The sequence below is a fragment of the Apis florea genome, unplaced genomic scaffold, assembly GCF_048593485.1.
Source record: "Apis florea isolate Af1SG1 unplaced genomic scaffold, ASM4859348v1 contig_3078_pilon, whole genome shotgun sequence".
NCBI lineage: Eukaryota > Metazoa > Arthropoda > Insecta > Hymenoptera > Apidae > Apis > Apis florea.
The window spans coordinates 2,737,008-2,760,912 of NW_028256702.1; the positions used below are offsets into that span (position 1 = coordinate 2,737,008).

The 23,905-nt window shown below is 18.3% G+C and overlaps 1 protein-coding gene across 2 annotated transcripts in view; it reads left to right on the forward strand.

Annotated features, from left to right (window-relative positions):
• The window catches only part of LOC100868705 (uncharacterized), a 41,533-nt gene that overhangs the window by 9,317 nt on the left and 8,311 nt on the right, over window positions 1–23,905 (forward strand). Inside the window, exon 2 of one of the 2 annotated variants that reach the window (XM_086908422.1) lies at window positions 11,203–11,385. In XM_086908422.1, the coding sequence (XP_086764548.1) occupies window positions 11,364–11,385 (22 nt within the window). In that variant the 5' untranslated portion in view covers window positions 11,203–11,363. Of the gene's footprint in view, window positions 1–11,150; window positions 11,386–23,905 lie in introns of those variants that run through there. The other variant, XM_003697096.4, reaches the window with a different exon arrangement.

Consider the following 23,905-nt stretch of genomic DNA (forward strand, 5'->3'; position numbering starts at 1 on the left):
GTGTGTAATCAACAATATTAAAGAGATTTGGATTGCAAAAGAACTCTATTTGAGTTAAGAAATCTATTTACCATATTGAAATGAATTTAGTAATATTCAACAAGATGATTTTTAACTTAAGCAATATATTTTTAATTTTCTTTCTTCTAGCATCCGTACTTATGAATCCTCACAAAATATTATGGCTGTTAAAAATCTCCCATCAATATTAAAGAGTTTATAAAATAAAGAATTTATAAAATTTGAGAATTCAGCTTCTTGCAAATCATAATTGTTGGGAATATAAAAATTACAGATGCATATTTCATGTAATGTAAGATGTAAGATGACTGCAATTGCTTCGATATTAGTATTTCAGTGTTTATTTTAATTAATATTATGTTTTAAGTAAATTGAAACTTTTCTGCTTGCAATCAAGCAAGATCTTCTATTTTTTATAAATTATATTAAAGTTTTTTATATTTATGTACTTGTTATCTTTGAAATTGATTTCTTCTAAAAACACAATATATATGATTGTTCATTATTTTTGTAAGAATTAATTTTTATAAGAAATCAATTCGAGTTGTAACGCTATTGACGTTCTATTATAAAATTTTATTTGGTATTTATTTCAGTTAATTAAGAGAAAGATTATATATAAAAATAAAGAATTAATAAGGAAACGTGATTTTAATATGTTGTGTTTAATTAGCACATTCATTGTCATTGAGGCATATCTGAACATTCTGAAAGTGTTGGAGAGCATGTTGAAGAACTCTCTTTAGATTTGGATAATTTTTTTATAGTTCTTGTGAATAGTTCTTGTGAATGATTTTTCATATTGCGGTCTGACTTGGATGAAGTTTAATATGAAGTTTATTAAAGATTCTAAATCTTTAGTATAATCTCTGGCAATATCTTTAGTCTTTGAGGACTTATATAATTTTTTCAAAAAATTTTTGAATTGATAAAAGTTTAGTTTAGTTAATTTACTTAATTCGTTTAATATATTACTTATTTATTGTAGTTGAAATGTTTAGCTTTTTCTTTGGCTGTTTGTAATATGTTTTCTTGATTTGTTATATTACTTGGTCAATAGTTGCATTTGCCGGACGAATTAAATCCTCTGTTGTTTTTCTTTTTGTTCGTTTTGCTGTTATAGGTATATAATTCAATTGCATTTTTTCAATGCAGTTATTAGAGATAAAGTTTTCAGGATTTTCAAATATATGTTAAGAGTACTTGGATTAGATATTATAGATGAGGTTAATTCGATTGTTTCAGAATTTATTTCAGGTTTGTATGCATGTTTACTGGAGGAATAAGTTTGCGGTATATTAAAATGCGTACAAAAATTGTTTTTACAATTTTTTTGTCAGATATCTTTCCTGATTATAAATGAAATATTTTAATATATCTATAGAGGGATAGATCCATTATGTATGTAATCTGGTCATATTCGATTTTTATTTGATTAGATCTGGAATTTATGTAAATCTTCTGGGTGGATAAAAATTTGTTGACGAAAATTAAGAAACAGTTGATTCCCTCCATATTCCTAGCCCGTCGAAAATTTCTTTAATTAATTAATGAGAAATTGTGGATAATCATAGAATAATCATTTGATAGAATGATGCATTGAGGTTTGTTGATAAGTAGGTCTTAAAGGTAAGTTGATATTATTGATTCGTATATATTTATGTTTATCTATAACTTTGTCCGCTATTTCTTTTATTGCTAAAAATACAAAAAAATTCTTCCGTTAAAAATTTTAGAAATAAATCTTATGTGTGATTTCTGTGATTTTCCTTAGCGCATAAGCACAATTTTTTATTTGGATTCTTTCTTTGGGTTTTATAATTATTGTTTGCTTTTTTTTAGAGAAGTACTAACTTTAAACTACATTGATGAAATTTTTTAGTATACGGGGTATCTTGTCCTTGACTGTGAGATACGTTAAAGAAAGTCATTTTGGTGAAAAGATTACACCGATCTAGAAAACGTAGCATAGGTTTAAAATTATTTTAGATCACAATTTCAATGGATTTCAATTCTTCTTAACAGAATATATATGAAACATTCAATCATCGCGCATATAATGTTTGTAAATCGATTCGCAAAACACTTCAACAGTCTCAAGAATTCTGTTGCAACTTGTTGTATTCTACTAAGCATAAGGATAAAAAGTCTCAAAAGAATCTTAAAAAATGATAAGAAAGTTTTATTGATATTTTAATTTATTTTATTTGCATGATTTTCGAATAAAATTGATAATAATTCAATTTCATTGTTTTTTGTATTATAGTGAAATTTTAAACAATCTAATATTAATGAAACATAATATAAAAATCAAACGTAATCGTATCTTATAATGAAAGATATTCATCTTTTATTTCTTAGTTTAATCCACAAAACAAAATAATCTATAGTCATTGCGTTATTAAAGTCTAACTAAACATATTAATATTACCCAATTTTAAATATTACCCAAAAGAGAATGCCTGAACTGAATACTATTATATTATATTATAGGACAATTATTTGTGGGTCTTGAATGAATTAATGGTGATTGATTTTAATTATTTGTAGCTGACTGACGATTAACTAAATTTCACGATTTCTGACTATAATCTGACTAATTTCTACAGCGATCTCTCTGGCAATCTAATTGCGATTTTATTTACATTTGTACACATGTAATTGAATTCTATGATCTGATCTGAACTTTATCTCAATTCTAATTAATCTGATTTGAACTTTCTCTGACTTCTAATTATCGATCTGATCTGCATTGTATCTAAATTGTTCTGATTATCAATCTGATCTGTATTCTATTTCGGCTAAATTCTAATTATAATTTTTGAAAACTTGATTTAATAGAATCAAGAATCTTGATTTTTTCTTTAATCATTATCTTTCGCGAAAATGCAAACTAAGAAAAAGTTAAAAAGAACCAATGATTGTATTGAAGAGAGATTCTCAAGGATGTCCTTACAAAATCAATCAATAGCGCGTGAGAATTAAGATTTTTATAATCGCTTCTGTGGTAGTGCAAAAGTCCTATCGATGTAAGACATTTGATATGTGTGATTTGTGAATTGGCCATCAAAAAATGAAAGAACTATACCCGCTCGTAAATTAGTACTAAAATTATGATAAATAATACTACTATGATTCGAACAATATTCTTCTTTTATAATAATAAAACTCTGTGCTTTGTTTATAATCTCTAATTTATAAAATCATATCGAAGCGGGCACACAAATACAATTGCTAACATTCATGGTTTTCCATAGATTAAAATAGAAAATAAAAATATTTTCATTACAAGGGTAATATTCAATTATATTTGAATATTCAATATTCAATTATGTTTGATTTTAATATTATGTTATTTATTTCTATATTATGCTAATATTATTAATTAGATTTTTATTATAATTAATATTAATAATTAGATTTTTATTATTTTAGTATTACAATGTATGGAAAACAAATAATTTAAAATTAATTAACTTTATTCAAAATTAAATATTATACAAATAAAATAAATTAAAACATCAATAAAACTTTCTTATCATTTTCAAGAATGGATTATTTGCGATCTATGATTTTTTAAAGATTTTCTATCCTTGTGATTATTAAAATATGATGCAACAATCAGAAGATAAAAGAAAACATAAAAAACATTTTTGAATTTGAAAAGTCCTTGAGAGATAGTTTCATGATAGTCAGTGATATGGCTTTCTGAGTAATAACATTCTCAAGTCTAAGAAGAGTTACTCGGTATAAGTGTTATACAAAAACATATATTGCTCAAAATCTGATTTATGTGTTTTTGTTATAAATCTCGTCAAATAAAATAAAATAATATTGGTTGCCCTTGAAACTGTTATAATTGGAACATATTATCTTGTCACGTTGCATTCTAGTCGGACTAAAGTGCTTTAAAAAATATTTAATTCCAAAAATTAAAAATATTTTAAAAAATAATATTGTTCTTTAATAACATTATCCTAGAACGTTTAATTCAAGTCAATGCTCAAAATAGGAAATAATAAATAATAGAAAAAAGTTTCCTCACACGAAAAAAATTTTCTTTCCTGAATAGGTAAATCATAAATCTCAGGAATCGATGGATTGTCGATAATTGAATTGGAAATTTAAAGTTTTATGATACTATTTATGATAATTTTTGTTATTGAAATATATTTTGTATTCATAATATAGAATTAATAATATTAAAACAATCTTCAGGCATTGTAAAGTGAATGTAAATAAATAAAATTTGCAATGTTAGAAAAATAGAAACCTATATTACCGACTCATTTTATTAAATATGTATCAATAATCCACATTTTTAAATATGCATAACTTTAATCGTATACATTTCTAAAATTAATTTGAATTGAAAATTGAAATTATTAAAATTTATAGTTAAGTTAATAAATTATATAAAAATATTTAAAAATATTTGTTTCTTTGTCTGAGGAATTAAAATTCGAAAAACAATTTAAAGATTCTACTTTATCACTTTATTAACTCCAATTCGTTATTATTTTATTATTATTAATATATTATTTTATTATTATTATTATTAAAATATATTTTATTATTAATAATAAAAGTGATTTATATTAATAATTGTTTTATTATTTTATTATTAATAAATATTAATAATTATAAATTTTGAATTTATCAATTGAATTTTATTAATTTGATATAATATTTTGATGATTTTTGAAATCAATACAATAACGATCAATGATTAAATAAATTTAATATGTGGTTCAAATAGTTTGAATAAGCGAATTTAATTTAAATAATTTTAAATAATTTAATATGATTCAATAATTAAATAATGATTAGATCTAATTTTTTTTTTCAATTATAAAAAGTTTTTTTCCCTATATTCATTTCGATGAAATGAAGTTATTTGATGAAGCATGCAAGTAGTGATATTGCAGATGATATAATATTCCTAAATTCAAAATTTTCAATTTAAGTAAGGAAAAAGTATTGCAAAAAGAAAAATTGTTTTCAAAAAAACCGATTCATTAATATTTGTCAATTCTCTCGAATATAAAATGATATTATTGCTATGAATTAATTTGGCTGTCAACTTAAATCTCATCATGTTTCAGAATAAACATGATAATAAAATTAGATTAAATTAGAATAAAATTAGATTAGATTAGAATAAAATTATTCTAAAACTTTAAAAAGTTAGAAACAATCCTAAGAATATTTTTCTCAAAAATATTGTCCTCTCGTCATTATCCTATATTCTTAAATGAATTTTTAGTTATTAAATATTATTTATATTTACTCTAGTCTATGATATTGGAAAAGAATCCAAATATTATGAAATGATTCTAATATACATTCATATATTATATATGCAATTAATATTTTATATAATAATCATATCTTTTGTTCAAACAATTACAAGAGAATTTGGCAATTTGAAAAATTCCACACGCGAGAAAATATAATAGAAAATATATGGTTAAAATGATAAAGGGAATGAAGAAGATGATAAAATAAAAGATAGAAAAGTTATTAAATATCGAGAAATTGGAAATATTAATTTTTAAAAAAAAAAGATAAAAAAAGGATAAAACGGAATTTAATAGACAAAGAAATTGAAATTGAAATTAGAGATATTATAAAAGAGAGAAAGAGATAAGGAGAAAAAGAGAGGGGATGAGAAAGGAGGAGGGAGAGAAGAAGGGAGAGAGGGAGAAGGAGAGAGGAAGATTTTAGATTCTGATACTATAATAGTGTACTATTATAGTATTTGTATATTATAGTATTTGTATATATATTTGTATTTATATCTATATATTGTAAAGGAAACAAATTAAATCACTGCTTCTATTATTTTCCTGATTTTGTCAATGTTTTAGAGTATATTATTTAGAGTACATTTCAAAATTGGAGCATAAATTTATAAATTTTTTCAATTCAACTAATAAAATTTTCGAATTTTTACAATTTCGAATTTTGTTTCTATATTTATAAATTAAACTTATATATTTATAATCATTGCTTTCGAAATAAATTTAAGATAATTCGAATTATAAACAAAAAATATGATACTATAAAATATTAATACTCAAAAAAAATTTTTCAATTGGAAAATGCTTTAATCAATTTGAAAAGATCGATAGACTAGTATAGATATTAAAAAAAATCGTTAAATTTTAAGTCAAAATTTGTTAATATTTATTATAACATTTATTTCAAAATAAATAAGCTTTTTACAAAATTAAGATTAGTCGATTATTGAAAAAATTTAATTACTTAATCTGAGTTAAATTTTCGTTTGGATTATTTTATTATATTAACACATTTTGTTGCTCAAATTTCTTTGTTTGATTTTTTTATATAACTTTATTTATTTTTAGTAATATTTTACTAGTAACTATACTTCATTGAAATAGATAATTATAAAATATGCAAATAATACATTTTATTTATATCATCTCATATATATTAAATTATGTAGAAAAATAGTATTAAATTAAAATTGAAATTTTTATTAAATTTATTTTAAAATATTATTGATAACTGATTTTATATTTCTACAGACAAATTTTTACATGTAAAACTTAGCTTTATTTAATTTTCTGTTCATTAATTTAAGCTATGAAATTTTTATAAGTTAAATGAAATTATAATTAAATCATATTAATTTTAATATTATTATTTTTATCATTAATTATATATTTTGATATTTTATTTTTAAATCATATTATTTTTAATTTTAATATTAATTTTCTGTTGATTATATATGATTATATCTAATATTTATTGAATTATATTATTAATTTATATGCAAAAATAATTTATAATAAAAAACATGTTTTAATAGATAAAAAAAAATAACATTCATATGTATTCATATTATTGGGTTATTCAAAAAATAATTTCGTTTTTTTTTTTTTCATGACAATGAAACACATTTTTCGATAGCATATATATATTTTATTTAATTACATATTGACTATTGTAGTTCAATACATGTCATTTTTTAGGTAGTACATGCCATTTTTTAGATAGTAGCATCATTCTATGCTCGTAGAACTTCTAATTTTTGTTTGCAAGAAACTGATCCAAATTGATGAGAATTTTTGATATCCTCAATTAAAGTAAACGTTTTGTCATCTAAAGAATTCTAAAATCGAAAGTAAAGATCGTAAAGATCGAAACCGGTGATAATTCGAGGATAGTAATCAAATCTGGCGAATATATGGTTCGCATCTCATCCAAGTTGTAATAACTAGCAAGTTATTAAACTCGTGTGAGATATAGCGTTATTGTGAAACACTATATCTTTCCTGTTAATTCAAATCTCTTTTGTTTAATGGAATCGTTTAATTTGTCCAATTGATTGCAGAACACTTTCGAATTAATAGTGCATAAAAGCTCAAAAAAAAAAAAAAAAAACAACTCCTTTGAAATCCCACTAAACAGAGAGTATCACTTTTTTTTAGTGAATGTTGGTTTTCGAAGTGCTTTGCGTTAGCTTATCTCTACTCCATGATTCTCTTCATCTTTGCATCATGATTGCTTTCATTTAACATTGTTATAAACGATCCACTTTTCATCTCCAGTTATGATTCGCTTTAAAAATGGATTATTTTGTTCACGTTTAAGCAACAAATCAGAGATATCAATGCGACGGAGTAAATTTCTTTCTTTGAGAACATGTGAAATTCAAATATCGAGTTTCGAAACGAAACCATGTGATCATGAACAATCGAATTCGATAAATTCAATCTTATAGTAATTTCTCGAGTTGTTATTCGTCGATTTGCTTCAATTATTGCTTTTATTTTGTCTTTATCAGTTTCAACTGGTCTTTGTGACGCATCTTTAATGTCGAAATTGTCGGAACGAAATTTTGATATTGGCGTATTGTTAATATACCTTCTCTATAGACTTCCCATTTTTTTCTTGTTTGAACAGCATTCTTACCTTTTCAATAATAAAGAAATAAAATGCTTCTTTTGGTCTTACATCTTTGTTATCACACATGAAAAACACAACCGCACAGAATCAAACGAATTTTTTTTTATAAATAAATCATGAAATGCCAATTCTCAAAATATAATAACAACACGGTTTAAAATGAATTTAGCTGGATAAATATTCAACTAGCGACACTCGTGTGAAAAAACGAAATTACTTCCCGAATAATCCAATATTATTTTTTTTATAATAGATATATACATATCTATATATACAATAATTATTAAAATATTTCACTTACATAATAATTAATATTATTACATTTATTATATTACAATTAATTATATACAATTATTATATACAATTAATATATTTATTATATGTAAGAATAATTAATTACATATAATAAGCTAATATTATTCTTAATAATAATTAATTTATAATTTATTAAACTTTATTAATAAATTAAATATTATTTTTATTTGATAAGTATAAGTATATATTGATAAGTATATATTTATATAAAAATTAAAAAAACATAATAAAGAATTGTATCAAATATATGTTAATAATATAATGAAATATTTTATTATTTTGCACAAATTATATAAATTGATTTATTTAATCTCAAATTTTAGATTTTTAATAAAATTACGAAATAAAATGACATAAATGAAAAAAAAATTAATTTTTTTGTAAATGAAAACTTAATTACATTATATATTATACATTAATTATTTTTAGTTTAATGAGTATTTTAGAAAATTTTAATGAATTAATATGAAATAAAATTTAATTTTTCTTAGAAAATTATTAGATCATATAACAAAACATTGCAAGCGAATACCACCCTGTATACATATATACACCTATTTCTTCTGACCGATTACCTTTCCCACGGCAGCTTACAAGAATATAACCGCGTTTATATTAGTCGTGCGCATTTAGTCACAAGCAACACATACAAATAAAGTTAACATACGGTTCACTATGAGAAATTCTCATTGCGAGGGCGATTGTCTGTTGCAATCGTAAAACATCGGCACTGATCCAGTTTGAAAATCAAATGTGTAAATCCCTTTGTGTGATTATCATCGATGAAACAATTTTTATTATAATGAGCACGGATATTTGTTTCCATCGAACCAATACATCCTGTTTAATTTACCGATTGATCTATAATAAAAATATACATTATTAATATTTTTCCGAACTTAATTGTAATAGATTCCGTAAATAAAAAAAATATTTTTTTTTCAATGTTTTATGCATTTGTTTATTTATTTATTGTCATATAATTTTAATTTGTAATTAAAAATTTTATGAAAACAAAAATAAGTATTACTAGATTAACTTTATATATAACTTTAATTACACTAATTATTAATATATAATATTACTTTTTGAAAATTTTTTAATATTATGAACTAATATTTGTAATAAAACTATTAAAGGAAATAATGATTTATTTTAGTTTTTAAAAAATTTTTTTTATTAATTATTTATTCTTAAACAAGTATTATCTAATTTTATTGATTTTATATAAATATAAATAATTACATTATTAATTTATAAGTAATTATATTATTTCGTGTAAATTTTTATTTTATTTGATAAATATATTGATATATTTATATTTATAAAATTAAAATTATATAATAAATTATTACCGTCTATTATTTTGTTATTAAAAAATGCTGTTATTTGATTGTTATTTTCATTCATCATTATTATTGTTTACATCTTTATATTAATCTAATCTATATCTAATACTAATCTAATATATAAAAATAAATTTTATACTTTATATTAATACATTATAATACTAAACTATACTAAATTAATTTAAAAAATTTATTTTATCAATAATAAATATCTACTTAATAATATAAATATATATATTATAAATGTATTGTTATAAACTTTTTAATTTTTAAGCAAAAATTATAGTATGCAATTATACTATATGTATATATAATAAATGTAATATAATAATTTTACTGAAATAACTTATGTTATTTATAAATTTGATGTATAAAATGTATAATATGTTTAAAATGTATAATAAATATTAAATTTATGTTTTATTATATTATATTTATTATCCATTATTATTCATTATCCATTGTAATTAATTTTATTTATTTTATTATATTCGAATTTAATCATATTTTTAAAAAAGGTCCAAGTTTAGTTACCTGATTTGTTCTCGAATTTCTTACATTCACTATAAGTCAGTATTGCGCTCACTTAAACATATGGAACGTCGCGTCGTGCTTTCCTTTCGATCAAGTTTGTCATGTACTATACATATATCTTTTATTTTGTATTATGTATTTTGCATTTTTTTGCAAATTATTTTTTAAAAAGAATTTAGTTAAAAAATTTCTATAATTACAATTACATATAAAAATATTAAATGAATTAAAAGAAATTGTTTATTTATCGAAATAATTTAAATTTTTGTGAAAATAAACTTTATTTCAAATGAAAAGTTAATAATTAAATATTAACTAATATTTTAAAAATATTAAATAGTAATATTTAATTTATATATTTAATTCATAACTTTTATTTAATTATAGTATATATACAATATATATAGTATATGAAAAATTATTAAATTTAATCATTTTTAATCATCGTGTATTATAATATATAATATATAATATATATAATCATCTAAATTTTAGTGTTTTGTAATATAATGTAATTTTATTTATTCTATATTTTATTGTGTATTTATGCTAAAAATTTATTTTATTACTATATATTAAATAATTAAACTTGCGTTTTTATTTATTATTATGGAAGAAACTGATAATTTAAATGAGAAATATCATATATCATTATTATATTTATATTTATATTTATATATATCATTAATATATATAAATATAAATATCTAATGTATAATTTAAAATCAATTGGAAAACATTTCACTATGCAATTATCTCTTGATATTACTATTATTTATATATAATACATAATTTATATATGCAATATAATAATATATAATTTATATAAACATTGAATAATATTTTTAATATTTACAATACGATGAATTTATTAAAAATTCTCTTAATTATAAAATTTTTATCAATATTTTTATTAATTTTCTAACTTTATTTTTTAAATAATAAATATAAAATAATTAATTAATATGGACAATTTTTCCTTGAATCAGTAAAATGAATAACATGTTGGTAAAATTGACATATATTATGTCTTTGTTTTCTGCAGTTTACAGTCGCGATGTACACTTAGAAACAGTTCGTCGCGGAAAAGTGGTAACCACCCCACCTGGTTTATTCGGGTGCGGCCTTTCCCCTTCGTCTATAAAGCCACTAGAAATCCACTTCTACCGAACATTCACTCGGCGCTTCGTCACTTATTTGTTCACCATGTGGCTGCTTATCCTCGCAGGTGAGTGTGCTGCTATGCTGCTACATAATACTTTTCATGGAACAAGAACAAATATTTTTTGGTGCTCATTTTAACCTGTGACTATTATAATGTTTTTGTGAAAATCAATTTAAAATTTAACTAAAAAAAAAAAAAAAAGAATGAATATAAAAAGCAGTGTATACGTGTTATAAGATTAATACTTTATTATGTGAGATTTCACGATTTAATATACATATATATACAAGTGCGTTTGACATTTTGGTATGTGGAAAATATTTTCATTTAAAAGACATTCATCAAAATAATATATTATTTAAGATTTTTAAAATTTTTTTATTGTATATAGAATATATAATATATTTAAATATTTTTGAATTATAATATAAAAAATGTGTAAAAGTGAATATTAAAAAAATTTTTAAAAACTATATTTTATATAAATTTTATATAAATTAACAGTATTTTATTTTTATGTTATTTTTTATATTATTTCTCATATTATATTCAAAAATTCTTTAAAAAAAAATAAATAATTATGATATGATTATTTATAAATATATTTCTTTGGCTTTAATTTGGATTTTTTATTTATATAATTTATATTTTTAAACATTTTGGAATAAATATGCAATCGAATATATTATATAAATGAATAAATATTAAATAATTATAATGAGAACTACTTTTTAAAAAATATGAAAAACATGCAGCAATACTTTCCTCAATTCTTTGAATAATGTGCACGTTGCATTTGTAGTACAAACTTGCTTCTTGAATAACTTGATTTACTTTCGCATTTTAACTTAACTGCTAATATACATATGTATAACTTTTGCTAAAAATTAAAAGTTTTATATTTTTCATATTTTGCTTAAAAATATCTAAAATAATTTGTATAAATATAAACTTTACTATTTATTATTTTATTTCTAAAATTATTAATTTTTTATATAACGAAAATAATGTATGAAGAAATAAAAATAAAGATTAGATAAAAAAGATATTAGAGAAGAAAAATATAAATGATTTTACAATTGTTATATATAATATATAGTTATTAATAATAGTTATTAATAAATTTGATTATGATTTTGAGTATAATTAAAGTATAATTGTAATTAGATAATTAATAGTAAATAGTAGATTATATCTACTATTTTCTATTTCAACATATATTTACATATTTTAAATAAAAAATTTGATTTATCACTATTATAATTATAAATATTTTAAATTATTTATATACTTCTTTCTATAATTATTATATCACTGTAACAAATTTTATAGTATATGAATATACATACTTTCTCTGTCGATTGTAACATAATAATTACCCAGCGATAGTGAAATATGTTGTGGGAACAATTCGAAAAAGATGACATTATTGTTATGCATGTGAATTTAATTAATGAAATCTAATGCATGTGAAACTTTTTTTTCGGAATTATGAAACGTATTTTTAATGTAAATTTATTAAGATTGCATACTTATTATATATATATGTTTTTAATGAATTTTTAATGTAAATTTATTAAGATTGCATATTTATTATATATAATTATAATAAATTATAATATACTAATATATATATTTTAACATGTTAAAATTATAATAGATATATATTTGATGAATATATTTTATTCAAAACTTAATATAAAATTAAAATAAATCTTTTAAAATACGTATTATATTTATTTTATAATACAAAACATTTTTAAATTTTTTAATTTTTGAAGAAAAATATAAATATAATTTAAAAAAAGAAAAAGGAAAATGAAAATAATATTTAATATAGAGAATATCATTTCATCAAGATATGAAAATTCCATCATTTACTTTCACATTGAAATTGTTAATCATGTGAAAACATAGTAATATCTTTCAAATCGCATTGACTCGTAAATGTCTATGAAGTTATCAATCAAAATGACACTTTCTATTTCAATCTTTGTACATGTGAAATTAAATTAAAAAATTTAATAATAAGTTAAATAATTTTATTTTATTTTATTTAATTTTGTTTTATTTAACAATTCTTATATTTTTTACTATTTATATTATAAGATAAATATTAAATATATAATAATATATGAAATAACATGTATTTTATAACAGAATTTTTAAACAGAATTAACAGAAATTTAAAAAATAATAATAATAAATATTTTATAAATATAATTATTTTATATTTATCTATATAGATTTAATTGAATTTATATTTTAAAGTTGAAATATATTTGTTTAACTTTTTTCTATTTCAGCAATATTGTATAAAAACAATAATTAATTATAACATAACATTTGTTGAGCTAAAATAGATAAAGATATGAATAATATTTTACATATAAAATTAATATATATGTATAAAAATTTAGTGAAAGAAATTATAATTGATTTAACATTATTTCTCAATATTTATAATTTTATTCTGCAATTTTTAAAAATAATTTTTAATAATGAAAGAATGGATAATTAATTATTAAAAAAAGATAATAAAAATAAGGATATAAACTATTTTTAATGAGATAGATTTTATTGATTGTAAATAAGTTATCGTTTGATTGCATTGATTTCTGATAGGTTTTATGTGATTTATATAGGATTTTTTTTTTGGATTATATATAATTCATTAATATATGTATTTTGGTATAAATTTTATTTCTAAATAATATATAATATGCAATTTTAGCAAATTTTCAAAAATAGTAAATATAATGTAATTAAATGTTACTTTTTTTTTTATATATATATTTCTATATATTTGCATTTTTAAGATTTTGTTGCATACATATAAGAATTCGAAAAATTGTAAAGAAAACTATAAAAAATAAATAATTTTAATTTTTTAAATAATAATAATAATAATTTAATTTAATAACAATTATATATATCTTTTTATATAAACAAAAGTAGATTAAATATTTTACTATGGAAAAAAATTAATTCTCTATGCTGGTAAGACTATGTCCTAGAAATATTTTCTATTTCTTCGAAATCGTTGTGCATAAGAGAAAAAAAAGATAAGAAAAAGAAAACAGCATTATGTTTTTATTTGAAAGTGATTTATTTAAATATTAATAATTTATAATAATGTTTTTTAATTCTATATATACACACATATATTCAAATACATAGAATTATATATAGAAAAATATGATTTTAAAGTGATTGTACAAAATCTACGGAAAATAAGTGAGCATACATATACATATATATGCATATTATACGATATTATCTTTCTAAAATACACGTTGCCGGTTCCACTATGTAGATTTAAAAAAGAAGTAATTTTAATTTCATCATAACGAAATATTCTAAATTTCTTTAGTAATTTAAATACAAAATATTATCTATTATTATAATCTTTTATCCATTAATTCAGTTGAAATTGTTAACTCAATTAATATAATTGAAAATATAGTCTAAATTTGTTTAATATATTTTTATTTACATTACAGAATTAATATATATTAATATCTATATGTAAAATATGTAAATTTTATATATATATATTTGAATATTATAAATATAAGCAATCAGTATCATTATTAAAATTTTATATAAAAAATATAGAAACACAAAATGTTAATTAAATAAGATTTGTTAACCGGAAGTTGTTACTTAATTGTCTTTCAGTTGAAGACGCTCGGCTCATTACTCAACGCGAGCAAATTACTCGCATCCGCATAATTTCTTGCGCAATGACAAAGGAAAACAAGATCCAATGCTTAGGTTTCTTTTTCTTTCCTAATTAAAACAATTTTCCAGGGAAAACGTAAAGATCGATCTCAATTCTATCAAACTATGAAAACAGTTTGTTAATCTTTTCCCAACCTAGATTCTTACTTTTGAATATGTTCATAACTTTGTGCGAAATAATTAATAAATAAAAACAGCAAAATTGAAACTTACAATTTAATTTATATAATTGTACGTCTTCAAATTATTCAAAATGACAATCAAATTTATTTTTTTTTTTTTAATATTAATTTTTCTAGAAAAATAATATATTTATTTTACACAATGATTACATTTAGATAATTATACATTATTATCAAAATATTAATTTGCTTATTTGTAAAATTTTTATATATAAAAAATTTACGAATTATTTTTATTGAATAATTTTATATTTAATATTAAGTTTTCTAGTTTCTGATTCTTACATTGTCCTTGTGTTTCGATATGCTGAGAAAGTTGATTGTAAAAACTGATATTTCCAGAAGTGAAAAGACGTATTCTCTGCCTTGATTTGTTAAAAATAAATATCTTTTTGTAAGAAACTAAAAAAATATTAAATAATCATTATTAAATAAAGATATTAGATAATATTAGATAAAATTTTAAACATTTTATATTATAAAATTTATATTATGTATATATAATATGGTTTGAATTAATAAGTTAATTAAGTTAAAAAACTTGAAAGAAAAAAATATTTTAATTGTTTATCAACGAACAATCTATAAGTATAATTTTATATTTGCATAATTTATATATTGGCATAATGTTTTTTTAAATTCTTACATTTAAATTATAATAACAATACATAATATAATATTAATAGTTAATAATAATAAGTAGAATATTTTTTATAAATATAATATCTTATATATAATAATATATACTAAAATTGCAAAGAATATTGATTTAAATACTTACGTCATATTTAGAAAAATGCTTATTAATTACAAAAATTAAAACACAAATACGAAATAATATGTGCAATTTATTATTAATAATTTTATTAAAATATTAAAATAGATTATTTATTGCGAAGTATCTAAAATTTATATTTAAACAATATATATATTAAATATATTATAAATATATAATATATTTAATATATAATTTTATAATTATAAAATATTTAAAATTAAATGTTTAATAGATAAAAAAGATTTTTTTCATTATATTTTAGCATTCTCATTGATAATTACAATAAATTTTATATGAATATTATTTATTAATATTGTAACATCATATGTATCATGTCATATGTATATTTGGATTAAATTAATTAATGAAATATATTTAATGATTTTATAAAATTGTTAAATTTATGTTTCATTTGATAATAAGTTCTTCTAAGTGCTAATCATTTAAATATTCATTTTTGTTTAAATTTATTGTTTTTCACAAATTAACTAAATAAATCAATTTATATAAATAAACTAAATTAAGTTAAATTATATTTAGATTAAGTTAGATTAGATTAGATTTAAACTAATTTAGAAAACAAAAAATCTCACAAATCCGAATTTTTTGATTATAAATTTTATAAGATATCAATTATACATATTAATTATATATATATATAATAATAATATAATAATATGTTTATTGATATAAATTTAATATAATATATATATTTTAGTAAATAAATTTTTTCAGTAAATAAAAAAAATAAAATTTACAAATAAAAACATGAGAATTATTTATGTATAATTTATATCTATAATATTATTTTTTTTATTTTTGAGTAATATATTTTATAATTGTTAACAATATTATTATGTAAAATATTAAATATTCATCATTTTTTAATTTAAAATGATATTATTACACACGTACAATATTATGTTAATTGTAAGTATAAACTTATAATAAATAAATATAAACAAATATATATTTATAAAAAAAAAGTATACACATATATATATTGTGTATTTATTATATATTTAGTACTATATAGATATATCTTTTTCTATAAATATAACAAATTTTTTTGAATCAAATTATTCTTTTATACGAAATTTTATATATTATATAAAAGATATTTTTTAGATATGCTATTTAATATTTATTATATTTAAAATGATAAAATAATAAAATGATAAAATAAACAATCATTTTATTTTGAATTTTATTTATCAAACGACTTTGAACAATCCGTTTCGTAATGTCATAAGATAATCTGAAACTTATTTAATGTATTATAATATATTTATCAATGTAAATTTACTGTAAAATTTATTTTATTATAAGTTGGTTGATTCAATATAATAAAGAAATTAGATGAAATAAGAAGTTAGATATAATATTAATATGAAATGATATTTATTTTAAATATTTCTATAAAATTTTATTGAAAATATACATAACACATATTTTTTTATTAAGAATATGAAACTATCAAGAAAGTTTAAATTAAAAGCATTTAAAAAATATAAAAAAAATTTCAATTTTTTATTATTTGAGATAAAATGAAAAAGAAATGAAAAAAAGAAATACAAGAATCTTTCAGTGAGAAATATTTATATAAATGATATGATATTATAGATGATACTTTTATTTATTCAACAATTCTATTTACATTATTAGTATTATATCATTTTAAATATCATAAATTAATTATTGTGTAAAATAACCAATATATTTTTACACATTGAGATTGTCTCAGATTACCATTATATTTATTAAAAAAAATAGAATTAAATAGAATTTATATAAAGTTTAAATTTATTTAATAAATAAATTATGAAATATATTATAATAAATATTATAATAAATACAATATTGGACTTTAATCGATTGTTAATTAAATTAATTATTGTAATAGAAAAAAATTATCAAAATTAATAATTTAATTAACTAATGAATTAATATATTTTGTAAAAACAACAAATAATTTTATTCATATATGTTTTCCTATATATATTATCTTAAAAATATTTGTTATTTTAATACTTATAATCATATATATATAGCTAAAATTATGCTATTGCGATTTATAATTTAATATAAATATTTCTAATTATAGTTAATTAATAGTTAATAATATATTTAAGAAAAAAAATGATATATAATATAAATAAATATAAATATCATGAAATTACAATCTGCAAAGAAATGTAAGAGAAGTATGTAAGAGAAACTTACAGGAAATTCACTTTCACAATTATTTGACACTAATCGTTAAATAGAAGGTCATTATTTCTCATATAATAGTAGTAAATATAACATTAATTTTTCAATGCGAATTCCACTTATATATTCCGCTTAAATAATTATAATTAATTTATTTAACATATATATATATATAACATATATATATATATATATATATAAAATAATTTAATAAATTAATTTTTAAGCGAATATTTATATATTAATATAATTACTAAGGCTTTATTCATTCAATAAATTTCCAATTCAAATAAAAAAAAAAGTTTTTTTTTGTTACGAATATATAAAATAATTATTTCTTTTAATTAAGAAATATTTTATATATTTGATTAGTATATCTTTAGTTATATAGTAATAATAATAATACATACATACATATATATTATAGTAATAAATATTACACAAGTTACACATATTAAAAGATTAAAAGAAGAATAAGCAGATTTAAAAAATTTTGAATTCATAAAATTATTTTAATGAAATTACGTTATATAAGATATTCTTTTTAATTTCCTTTCAAAATATTTTATACAGAATATTATATATTAAAAAAGAATATAATATTCATTTAAAAATATGTATAATATAATGATTATATGTTTTTTTATAAATGATAAAAGTATAAACTAAAATAGGATTAGAACGAAGGAATTTTAGATACTATGTATTTTTATAAATAATATAATTATATTTTTTATAAATAATATAATATATTATTATAATATATTTATATTATTATATTATATTATTATAATATATTATTTATATTATTATAATATATTATATAATATATTTTTATAAATAATATAATTATTATATAAATATTATAGAAAAATTTCAAATTATTATATTATTAACAACATTTTTTTAAAAATAATTATAATAATTACGTTCTTTTCTATTAAGTTTCTATTAAGTCTATTAAGTTCTTTTAAATTTATTACTATGTTATAATTAAAAATGAAAAAAGAAATTACTTTTCCATTTCAAATTAAATAAATTAAGACAAAATAATTAATGTTATATATTAAATATGAAATATATGAAAGGAATATATGAAAAGATTTTTATATAAAAATTAATAATATTTAAAAGATATAAATATTTCAATATAAGTGAAATGTATATATATTGCATTTGTATTATATTGAAAAGTTTAATGCTTGATGATTGAATATTAGAAATATTAAATTATTGAAAAATTAAATTAATACAGCAATCATGAAAAGAATTTTGATCTTAAAAAATTAGATAGATAATAAAATTTGAAATAATGTTCATATTTAAAATATATCAAAATAAAATATAATGTATGCTATATTGCAATTTGATTGAACGAATTTTATAAATATGTAAATTATATAAATTGAATATATCAAAAAATGATACATAGAATCATTACGAAAATAGAATTGTAATATTATAATTAGCCTAATATTTTTGCTTTTTGATGAAAGGTTTTATGAAAGACGTTGAAAGTGAATCTCGTGGGAAAAGTTTCTCAAGAGCACGTAACTTTCTCTGCGTTAGACTGCTTTCCCAACTCCTTTCCGCCTTCGAACTATACATATGTACATTCTCAGTCAAGCAGAACGATATAAAAGTCACCTGTGAATTCGTCTTCCGCAATTCTATTGAATCGCATTAAAAATAGGTCAAATAATTTTACTTATTTTATTATTTTATTTTTATAAAATATATTATGAAATAACTTATTATATTTATATCTTATTAATAAGTTATTATATTATAAAATGATTAAATTTATATTTATTTATATAGTTATTTTTACAATTGTTATAGTTATTGTATAATTATAATATATAGTGTATAATTATTTATATAATTGTACAATTTTTATATTATTTTATAATTTTTAATTTTTCCAAATTACGAAAATTTTTTTATAATATATATTATTATATTTTTTTTATAATATTTTACAAGAATAATTGAATAGTATAGATAATATAATAAATAGATAGTAGAGATAGTAGATAGTATAATAGATAGAAAGTATAGATAATATATTAGATAATATATAGTATTTGCAATGATAATATCTAATTTTTTAAAATATATTTTTAATATAGACTATTTAATTCATATATTTATTTTTGATGCTAATAAAAAATGCTAGATTGTCATTATATGTTTCAATAGCATAATTCAATATTAATAGTTTTTTAATAATTATTTAGAATACAGATCATTTATATAATTATTTTAACATAATTTTTCTTAAAAATATGTATGAAATATAAAAAATATTAAAATATTTTTGAAACTAAAAATTGATTGACAATTACATATTAATAAATTTATTCGAGAAGTTAATCTTGATAATGTATCTAAAGATTATGAAAATTTGTGAGGAAACTTCCATTTTAAATAATTAATAATTTTTCTATATATATATATAAGTAATAAAAAAACATCAAATTTAATTTAATTTTATAAAATGGAATGATATATTTTTCTACTTATCTTTTGTTGATGTTTTAAAAAGAGTATAATAATTTATAGTTGACAATTATTCTAAGTCTAATATGATAAATTATTTCACGACTGATTGTTTGAATATTTTCTTCTCTGATTATAAATATATTACTACATAAATTGTAGAACATAAATAAACATTCAATGATATTGAATATTAATCTATGAATATTATTATTAATTATATCGATTAAAATGCAAATTTATACATTCAATTTTCATTATATGAAGTTGAAAAAAGTAAATAAGATTTTCATTTATGATAAATGTCATTAAATTATAAGAGGAGCAGAACATTTGTTTTAAAATTTTTTTAGAAAACCAAAAATGTGAATGATAAAACAATTCAAGACAATAAATAAAATAATTTTTATAAATAAAAACAAAAAATTCATTATTTTAAAAAAAGCGAAAAATATTTATATGTAAAATATACTATCCATAAAATAATGAAAATGAAATTGATATATGTTATTAATAAAGTATTTATAAAATATATTAGTTCAAGTAATATTGTTTTTTTCAAATTTCACTTCATCAAAAATTAAGTGAAAATGATTTTCAAAACAATATATATAAACAAGTTTTATAATATTAATTTTTGCAATATGTATTCTTAATTAATAAATAATAATTTATAGATTTGAAAAAAAATAATAGATAAAAACTTTACTCTGTAATTATCTGATTGTTAATAAAATAATTGATACATATTATTAATAAAACCTTAACTAGTCATAAATATAAATGGATTATAACAGAAATTTTGTCAAAATTGTTAATATTTCATTGAACTCATCAGTATGATCAATAATATCTGTAAGATAAATATTATGCTTGTACAGAATATTACAGAATTTCTAATAGAGAAATTTAAAAGTTATTGAATTAATCAAGATAGATAATTCGTATCTTTAGCTTCCTATTTATTAGAAAATTAAATCAATAGCTATACGAGATATATTCTAACAATTAAAAAAAATATGAAAGAATATGTAAAAGAATTTATTTATAATATTTAAAATTGTATTACAATATCAAAAATATTAATTAATGTTTACTTTTGTGTTTGTAATTTTTATATATTAATCAATTTTTTAATAATTATTTTCAGTCAAAAATAAAAATTATTTTTCAATAATATAAAAGTGAATGTAATTAGTATAACTTGGATAATAGATTTTTTTTAATGTATTATTAATATATATTCACAATATTCTCTTGTTAAATATGTGATAAAAAATATCAGTTTTTTTATATATTCTATATATTTTTATTGATATATTTTTATTGAGTTGTGAGTTTATGATATGCAGTTTGATTATTACATTTTTATAACTTATCATAATAAAACTTTATTCATAGTTTTACATTCCTTTTGTGCAGGACTTTCCAAATTTTTATGAATCAAGATCACTTTCTAAAACAATTATTTTTCACGCTTTACTTGTTTGTGCATATTTCAAAAAAAAAAAAAGATTTGAATAAATTCAAAAGCAATATTTTTTATTTAAATCTTATATTTATTGACTATATTTAATTAATAATATAAAATAACAATATAGTATATATATTTATTAATCAGATCATATAATAATATAATATATGTGTGTATATGTATATGTATAATAATATACGTATATGTGACATATGGTTTTTTTTTGTTTATTGTTTTTTCTTTTTCTTAATATTTAATCTGACTTACTTGTATAGGATATACATTTTAAGAATCTCTATTCTTATATATTATAAAGAAGTTATGAATATCTATAGATAATAATAAAAACAAATTTCTGCATTTGAATATAAAATATTTTATTTTGGAAAATGTAAAATGTAATAATTATTAGTTAGCAAAAATATTAGACATTATTTGTAACGATTAATAGATTGATAAAATTTTGCATAAAAAACAATCTTTTTTTGTCTATTTGAATATGGGTTTCAATATACGATTTAAATAAAGCAAATTTTTTATGTAAATAAAACATAAATTACAATTATATATATATATATAATATTGAATATATTGATATATATTATGCATATAGTATATAGGATATTTGTGTATGCATGTAAATATTCATGAAACACTTTATATAGTTATAAAAAGAGATTTATTTAATAAGCAATTTATGTTTATGTTTAACTAACTGCGATAAAAATAAAGTGATTTTATATCAACTTTTATTTTTGTTTTTAGGATCTTCCAAAGATATTCCATAAATATACAAAATGTTACTCAAAAGAAGGAAAAAATATCAAATTAATATCCTGCAATCAATTCTTTCGAAGTATAATCGATTTTTATCATTGACGAACATTCGAAAGAATTAATTACAGGTTCTATTTTTTGTTCCTCTTAGTGAGTATTGAATAGTGAATCCTTAGTGAGTCCTTAAAATGGATCATTTTTTTTAACACTCTGTATTAATACAATTAATATCTACATCTATGTAATGTATATTGCATAAATATGATATTTATGTTACCATATATTTTAAACAAAAAAAATATATATATATACTGTAATTGAATATATTTTTTAATGTATTTAAATGTTGTTATCATAAATTCCTTTCACTTTCAATATTTGTTTATAATTTATTCCATTCACGGACTTTCTAAATATTCTGAGATAAATATAGTTTTATATTGATCATATTGTATATAATAATATATAATTAAAAAAAATAATAATAATTTCAGACATTGAAGATTTATAGAAAAGCAAAAAATGTTCAATCAACATATCTTGTAATTAATTTTTATCATTGACGAATATTCGATGAGTGAATTTCTTCAATCTATATAAACATCTATCTAAACATCTATTTAATTCAGAAAAACATTAATTTAAGATCAACATAAATTATGTATTAAAATATTTTTGTGTTGCATATATTTTTATATAATATATGTACATTATAAATTTTGTGCAATATATATATATATATATATATATATTATAAATTTTGATCTTAATAATAGTTTTAACTTTGTTTAGATCTATATTCTTTTGAAACTTATATTGATTGGATATTTTTTGTTTTTGGTTCTATAAGCCTTTAAAGTGGATCTTATTTTTTTACATTCTATATATATTATTTATAAGTAATATAAGACAGAA